Source organism: Rhizophagus irregularis, chromosome 16, assembly GCF_026210795.1.
Source record: "Rhizophagus irregularis chromosome 16, complete sequence".
Classification (NCBI taxonomy): domain Eukaryota; kingdom Fungi; phylum Glomeromycota; class Glomeromycetes; order Glomerales; family Glomeraceae; genus Rhizophagus; species Rhizophagus irregularis.
Window position 1 is genome coordinate 612,456 of NC_089444.1, and position 8,620 is coordinate 621,075.

At 28.9% G+C, this 8,620-nt stretch overlaps 3 protein-coding genes across 3 annotated transcripts; all 3 read left to right on the plus strand.

Annotated features, from left to right (window-relative positions):
- Window positions 1–4,013: 4,013 nt before the first annotated feature.
- OCT59_007926 (uncharacterized protein) lies at window positions 4,014–6,329 on the plus strand (the record flags this gene model as incomplete). The annotated part of the gene is made up of 5 exons (XM_066142120.1): window positions 4,014–4,244; window positions 4,327–4,390; window positions 4,597–4,646; window positions 4,734–5,085; window positions 5,158–6,329. The coding sequence occupies 5 exons, from the start codon at window positions 4,014–4,016 to the stop codon at window positions 6,327–6,329; spliced, it is 1,869 nt and encodes a 622-aa protein (XP_065999028.1).
- Window positions 6,330–7,537: 1,208 nt separating this feature from the next.
- OCT59_007927 (uncharacterized protein) lies at window positions 7,538–7,792 on the plus strand (the record flags this gene model as incomplete). The annotated part of the gene is made up of 1 exon (XM_066142121.1): window positions 7,538–7,792. The coding sequence occupies one exon, from the start codon at window positions 7,538–7,540 to the stop codon at window positions 7,790–7,792; it is 255 nt and encodes an 84-aa protein (XP_065999029.1).
- Window positions 7,793–7,875: 83 nt separating this feature from the next.
- Window positions 7,876–8,226, plus strand: OCT59_007928 (uncharacterized protein; the record flags this gene model as incomplete). Its single annotated transcript, XM_025311412.2, has 1 exon — window positions 7,876–8,226. The coding sequence occupies one exon, from the start codon at window positions 7,876–7,878 to the stop codon at window positions 8,224–8,226; it is 351 nt and encodes a 116-aa protein (XP_025171797.2).
- Between the last annotated feature and the right edge of the window lie 394 nt (window positions 8,227–8,620).

An 8,620-nucleotide genomic window follows, 5' to 3' on the forward strand; every position in this document is an offset into this window, starting at 1 on the left:
TAAGTTTGTAATAGTTAAATGATTGATCATTTTGTTTTATATCAGTAAAACAATATGTGCAGTCTAACCTCAATATACCGATGATATTCGATATACTGATATACTATTAAAGAGATAGTTTCTGTATGATAGCTACGAACTGACAAGCTCTCTAAAATTTAGATTCTTTTTTTTTTCATATGCCAGTATTTTTTGCTTATTTTAGGATGAGAATTACGCTTAGCAAACATTTTGTTTTACAATTTCGGTGTCTTTTATATCTTATTTTGAAGAAATGGAGGAGAACTCTTTCTGACGATCATTCTGCCCAAATTTTTAGCGGAAGGAAAAATGTCTTTTACGAGTTTTTTTATTAATAAAATCTAAATAAAAAACCTCAAAAATGGAGTCAGCATACAAATTTATAGAATATAGATACAGGTTTCTAAAAGAAACAAAAAATATTTCTAGTGCGAACTCAAGGACCTCAGCAAAAAGTCATGAAAGAGCACCAAGAGACGGGGGTCTCAGCAAAACCGAACAAAACTTCCTGGAGTCAATACGGAATGACGCTGTACGCAGAAAAGAAACTATAAAAGATATTGTTTTAAAGTGTTCAGCAGCGTCTTTCGACGTCTATATAGACGAAATAAAAAGACTCTCATGGGAAAATTCAAAACTGCACAAAGAACTGCGGAGGAAAGACCACGTGATGGACAGAAAAGTCAATGAGGAGAAACAACAAGCACGAATAATATCGCAGAAAAATGAGCAAATAAGGAAAATTTCGCAAGAAGTAGAAAAAACGAGATCAGAACTAAAAAAGGTTAAAACTGGCGTCAACAAAGAAACCGATCAGCTGAAGAAATCAAAAAAAGGCAGATCGGCATCAAATAAGAGAAAACGGGAAAAAATTTTAGAGATACCAGTTTTACCCGAAAATACCAGTAATGATCAGCAGGGCAAGGAAGCACGTGACATATTTTTCTACGATATACCAAAATATTGGAGCGAGGATGACGTAAGAACAAATCTGATGAAGATAGGTACGGTGTATAGATTGCAAATTCGAGGACAATATAAATACAAAACCGTTAAGGCCAAAATCGCTTTGAACGCAAATTTCGAAAAAACGTTCTTGGATGGACACTTCAGTATTTGTATTAGCAAAAACTTTATCAGATGGTACGACGTGAAACTAGGTTTAAAAGGACGACAAGAGCGGGACCAATGGCAAACTGTGAGAGACCTAACTAACGAGGAAATGGAATCCATAAAGAAAAGAAACACATACGACTTCACGAAAAAACTGCAACAAAATTCCAAGACGGCGTTCATTAAAATTATCAAAATCACAAAAAATTGGAAAGTGATTGGATATTTTAAGAACCTCAAAGAAATGGAAGAAGCAGTGGAGGATTCATGCACACAAGGAGATATCAATAGAGTTTGGCTCGTCAGAAACAAGAAGACGATTTACAAAGATGGTGATGATAAGATAAGGACGAAGAAACTGCACGAAAAGATAAATCAGGAAAAGGCGAAATCACCCGAACGGCTGGCCAGTGAATCGAGGACTCCTATCACACCACCAGGGAGAATTTACAGAGAATTAGGAAACTTCGCTTCACGACAAGAAAGCTTACTACATCCATCAAAAGCGGAACAGTATTCAAGGATAAGTAAGACGCCAGACGAAAATGAAGTTGTTGAGATGATCAAAAATTGGAGAGTAGGAGAGAATACTCATGACCATAACGACACTTCAGAAAACAAGGGGAAACAAGTACTGAAGAAAGATAACGTAGCGCCAGAAGAAGTGGTTGAAATCATAAAAGATTACAGAACGAACAAAATTAAATATGTTCAGTATCAAGAATCAACCACTGACAGGGAGGAGCACCTGATGAAGAAACTGGATGAAGTGAAAGAAATCTTCAATCAAACATCTAACAAAATGGAATGGGAAAAAATTAACTCCGCAACATTTTCCGTATTTGGTGAGCAAATGGGGTTAACCGAATGGGCGGAAATAAAGAAGATGGCGTTGGAACCAAATAATTTTTTCCGACTAGGACATCAAATTATAAGTTTAGCGGAAAGATCAAAAATATTCCAAGAATATACTACCCTAAATGATAATTTTAAACAAAGATTGGAGAACGAAAATCGACATCAAGACGAAAAGAAGACTGGAGAAAAAAGACCAATGTTAGAATCTCCGAAGAAAGAAGAGGAACCTTCGGATTCCGATTATGCAGAGTTTGATGAAGAGAACAGTATTCCCGAGGAGTGCTGGACAACAAATTATCAAACCGTGCACCTACAAGAAATCCAATTGATGATGTTCGATGAAGTAAAAGAAGAAGAAACAACAGAAGCTACGGCATCACCATCAAGTACGAAGAGTGGAAAGGACAAGAAGAAGAAGAAGAACAACAACAAGAAGTGAAGAGAGAAAGAAGAGTCTAACAAGGAGAAATGAATTATATTTTTAATCGAAGTCACATGACATGATTCACGTAAAAAAGATTCTGATAACAAAATTAATAACAAAAATGTATTTCATTTCGAATTGTTTCATTTAGATTAGAATACTAACTTTTATTTTTTTGTAGGTATAAGGGGGATTTGGTGAAATAAATAGTTTGGGAGTGGGACCGTTGGGACTCATCTTTTTGAAGCTGCACAAGGCAGTCCTGGACGTTATTACACATTTTTCTTTTAATCCTACACTTTAAAATTTAGAATTCAAATAGTTAGGTTTCACAAATTAAATAGTCTGTTAGTTTTATATTTTTATTTTTATCAGGTATTGTATTTATTTTATCAATTTTCTGTAATGTATTTTAGTAGTATAGTTAGATAGATATACTCTGTTATAGGGTTAACATGGTGTATAAACATGTTGGCTCTACGTATCTTGTAATTTAGGGTGTCTTTAGACACTAGACCTTAATAAAGATGCATTACAGTTTTAAAAAAAAAAAAATATCTTATTTTGAACATATGTTAACTTTAAAAAGTAATTATATTCATCCTACGTATGACCATTCTTCACCTTTAAAGTTATATATATTAAATATCTCATAGAATATTTGAAAAATTGACTAAAGCGATTTTTTTTTTATGTTATGTTAATCCATCTTTGTATTCATTTATGCATTATTCTATACTAAAAAAAATGAGTTTTTTTTATTATTAAATTTAAAAACCTTATACAGTATTACCGTTAACTTTAAAATAAAATATTTGCTATGTAATGTTGATTATACAATATACACTTTGTGCAAATCACATTTGAATGTCCAATAAAAAAAATAATTTATCTTAATAAAAAAACCTATATAAATTAAATTAATCAAAATATTCATAAATTATCTGGATTAAATTTAAATATAAATTAGGTACAAAATAGATATTACCACCCTTATTTCATTCATTTAATATCACATTACGTATATACTCATAAGAATTTGCCTATTCTCAGACGTAAATTTAATTGTGAAAGTTTTTTTTTCTTGATTTGATAATTCTTATCAAATAAAAAGCATTTTTATTTTTTATGAAATATCGTATCACTTTTTCTAAATTTTGGATGCCTAAAGAAATTTGATTTCAGACGGAGTAAAGATGATCTTACGAACTACATATAATAAACTTACGCTGAACTTATGCAGACTTGTAAAATATTTGATAAAAATAGAATCTCATTTGAAATGATCAAATTTAGTTGTGTCACGTGCCATAAAAATTTTGTTAACGTCATGGTCGTCATGTCACGATTGTCACGTTAAAAACAAAATTATTTATTGATTTTAGCGCAGTCAAATGTAGGACAGGGCGTCTTCTTACTAAAATTATTTTTTTTGCTGCATGAGTATTGATTTACAAGTTACACAAAATTTGTCATAACGCAGATTTCTACAAAATTATTTTTCTTTCTTCTTTTTCTCAAATTTTTTCAATATATAAATTAACTCCCACGTTAAAAAATTTACTACCGTAGTAATAACAATTTTGTACAAAAAATAATGTCTAATAACGTTACTGATAATACAAATGAGTGGATTAATTGGATTGAAGAATCTATTGCGAAAGAACGAATTAAATATTATGACTATAATCATTTTAATAATATCCAAGAAATCGGGTTTGGAAGTTTTGGAAAAGTCTATCGTGCAAATTGGAAAAGTTCTCATAGTTATTTAGCATTGAAATCTTTTTTTAATTTCAATGTTATGTCTAAAGAAATTGTTAACGAAGTAACTATTATATACCATTGTCTTGATACAGTATATTAACGTAAATTATGTCCCTAATCTATTATGATTTTTATTTTGTTAGCTTAAACTTCAGCGTGAAATTGATTTTAATGAAAATATAATTCGCTTTTATGGCATTGCAATAGGTATTATAAATATTTCAGACATTATTTTACTGATAAATGAAAAATCTAAACAATTTTTTTTTTCAAAAGAAAATCAAAGCAACGATTCAAAAAAATATTTTTTAGTGATGGAATATGCTAATAATGGTACCCTTCGAAGCTATTTTAATAGATGCTTTAAAAACCTTACTTGGAATGACAAATTAAATCTAGCATTTTTCAGTTAGCTAGTGCTATATCATTCTTGCACGATGAAGGGATTGTACATCGTGATTTGGTAGGTTATTTACTTTTTAACATTTATTAAATTATAGAGTTTGTAAAATTATGTACCTAATATTATTATCATTTTAATTAATAATAGCACTCCAACAACGTATTAGTTCATAAGGATACCGTTAAATTGGCTGATTTTGGATTATCAAAAAGGATTGATGAATCATCTAATATTCAATCCAAATTATTTGGAATGGTTACTTATATTGATCCACAAATATTTAATAGAAAAAGAGATAGCAATAATCAAATACAATTATATTCATTAAATAAAAAGAGTGATGTTTACAGTATTGGCGTACTCTTATGGGAAATATCTAGCGGGCGCCCACCTTTTTGTAATGAACCATATGATGCTGGTTTGGCTGTGGAAATATTACATGGTCTTAGAGAGAAACCCATCCCCAATACACCTGAAGATTATATAAAAATATATACTGGTAAATAAAAATAAATTTTAATCATGTTCATAATAATTATATTTATTAATTACAAGTTTATTTTATATTTAGATTGTTGGAATAATGAACCAAACAATCGTCCAACTATCAACCAAGTTATTGGAAAATTAAATGCAATTATTTTAAAAGAAAATATCCAGTTATCAAGTGAACAGCAGAATATTGTTGAAACTCCTAGAAATATTAATAATAATTCATTGCATGAAGAAATGTCCCAACTCATTCAAAATTTCAATAATATGAATACAGAAGAAATGGATACTTCAATATCAGAGAATAATTTTGACAATATGATTAATGAAATAATTTTCCTCCTTGAAAATAATATAGAGGTAGAAATGAGAAAAGATGAAATTGTTAATTACCTTAATAATCATAATATAACTTCAAAAGAAATTTATAATTGGTTATTGAATAATCAGAATAATTTAAATTCTGTTCTTTTACTTGGAGTATTTAATCATTTTGGAATTGAAATTATTGTTAATGAACAAAAAGCATTTGAATTATATCAAAATGCAGCAAATTCAGATAATGCACTTGGAATAATTAGTTTAGGATATTGTTACGAAAAAGGAATTGGTACTAATATTAATAAACAAAAAGCATTTGAACTATATCAAAAGGCAGCAAATTTAGGAAATGCACGTGGAATATATAATCTGGGATATTGTTATCAAGATGGAACTGGTACTAGTATTGACAATCAAAAGGCATTTGAATTATATCAAAAAGCAGCAAATTTAGGAAATACACTTGGAATGAGTATTCTAGGATATTGTTACGAAAAAGGAATTGGTACTAATGTTGATAAACAAAAGGCATTTGAATTATATCAAAAGGCTGCAAATTTAGGAAGTACATATGGAATATTTAGTCTAGGATATTGTTATCAAGAAGGAATTGGGACCAGTATTGATGAACAGAAGGCATTTGAATTATTTCAAAAGGTAGTTAATTTAGGAAATGCACGTGGAATGAATTATCTAGGATATTGTTATGAAATTGGTATTTGGACCAGTATTGATAAACAAAAGGCATTTGAATTATATCAAAAGGCTGCAAATTTAGGACATCATAAAGCTCAATATAATCTTGCTATTATGTATAAAAATGGAGATGGAGTTAAAAAGGACATAAATCAAGCAATTCATTGGTATACAAAATCTGCTGAACAAGGATTTCAACCAGCTCAAAATCAATTAAATAAATTAATAAATTAAAAGGATATATTGTAATTAAAATTTTCATTATGTATTCCATATTTTTTCCTATAAATATAGCATATTATTTAATTGATTTATAGCCCATCAAATCATGATAAGTATCTATTTCATTGAAGCAATAATTGGAACTAAATATTCATTTAAAATTTTTAGTAAAATTTTATTTGGTGATATTACGTCAAATAAAATGTAATAAATAAGTTTTAAAATAATTAGCATTCTAATTTTATTTCACTTTATATATTATTACAAATTCCAATAAAAAATATTAATTATAATTTTCTTATTGTAATATTGTCGAGTATTAAAAATAATTCAAAAAAAAAGGAATAAAGTTTGCGTAAATAATACCTAAAGAAATGAAATACATACCTATGAAATAAACCTTTTGATAATAGCGAAGAAAAATTTAGAATGTTAATGAATTTATTATTAAAGTATATTTCAAATTTTTCTTGTCAATATTTGGTAGTTAAGTGTTCAAGATATGGTGAGGCCTTACCAATTTGAAAGTATACTTAACATTATGTTGTAAAGAAAATTTAGGGGGGTGAACGAATACTAATCTACAGTAAAAATTGAATATTTATATAAAAATTTCAGAAAAGAGCGTAATAAAAAATGTAAAAATTGTTTGCATGTGATTACAGTTGATTATTTATTTCATTATTTCACGGTTTTAGATAAACGAACTTTTAAATTGTGAGGCGTAATATAGAATAAATTATTTCATTCTTCAAAATTAAATTAGTAATACAATTTTGCCTCTTAAATTTTATTTGTCAATATGAGTATAGTTAAATACCTTATATTTAAAATCTTATTTATTAATATTATATTTATTTTCATCAAAAAACAAAGATACGAATGTTTAAATATGTTAGTTATTAGGCTATCCACAATTACAAGATATTGGCCAAGATTAAAGATGATTTGCTCATTCACGGCCAGGATTTCAAAGCCACGTGAATATCATTAATACCCATTAACCGTTAAATTGTCAAACATAGGTTATATAAGATAAACAAAATAAAATTAGTTACTGTAATAATAAAAACTAGGGATTTACTTAGATTTTTTGACCTCTATTGAAATCATGGGAAGTTCGGTTAAAACAACTACCGAAGAAATTATTTGGATAAACATTTTACCGATAATTCACGCACGTGACCTAAGATTCTACGATTTTCCAGCGTATTGGAAAGATGGAGATTTATGAAGCGATGAAACAAGTAGGTTATGTAGAACTTAGCAGTCAAAACGCAACTATAAATATAAAACTGTCCAGACCAAAATATAATGGTGGATCTAATATGATAATAACGAAAGATGGACGGTTACATTTCTTAGGAATGTTTGACGCAAAGTTTTCTTTGAGCGATATTAAGAAAAGATATTTTGGCATGCGGTCAAAAGCTAAACAATCAAGAAAACGAAATGAAAGACTACACGATTATTAAGGACGATTATTAAGGAACACATAAGAGAATATGGCGACCATTTTGCTAAAATCATTAAAATTAGCAAAGTGAAATATATTATAATGTATTTTAATAACGAACAAGATCTACTATTTAAGGCCGCATATGATTCTGAAGATTTGGGTAAAGGTCTACAGATTAAAGCACAAGATGAAATCATAGGAAAAGACGGAAGTTTCAATAAGCCGGGGTATCGAATGACGTCTAACATTATCGCACATCCTCCTTCAGAGGATGAACAATTTGAAGATGCTGTAATGAGTCCTACAGTATCGACGGTGTCTAATAACGAAGTGGTCGAAAAATTTAGTCAATTAAATTCTGACTTTAGTAATAGAATTAACGAGATTAAAGTAAATACAATTAAAGGTAAAGAGAAAGAAAAGGTTGTGGAATCAGAAATCAAAAATTGAACGAAAACAAAAACGTGTAGTGACAGTTCAGGGAAGCTAAGACGACTCTGTTAGCGAACAGAATAAACATTCAATAGAGTAAACAAATTTGAAAGTAAGGTCGGGTTTTTTTCTCGTTGGAAAAGGTTTGCAGATTAACTAGGCAAGTGAAGAATTTTTGGCTGGTATTTGAAAACGTTTCCGCACAATGGAATCTAATTAAATCTAATTAGACTTTATTATTCAATGTATTACTTTTTTATTTTACAATTTTTAATTTTTAACGAGATTTCAATGTATTTTAGTTGTGTGGTCCTAACAGAAATAGTTAAAAAAAATTAAAAAACAGATGAAAATATTAGAAAATAATAAAAAAAAATCTTATAAAATTTTTTAGTGACCAGACGAACAATAA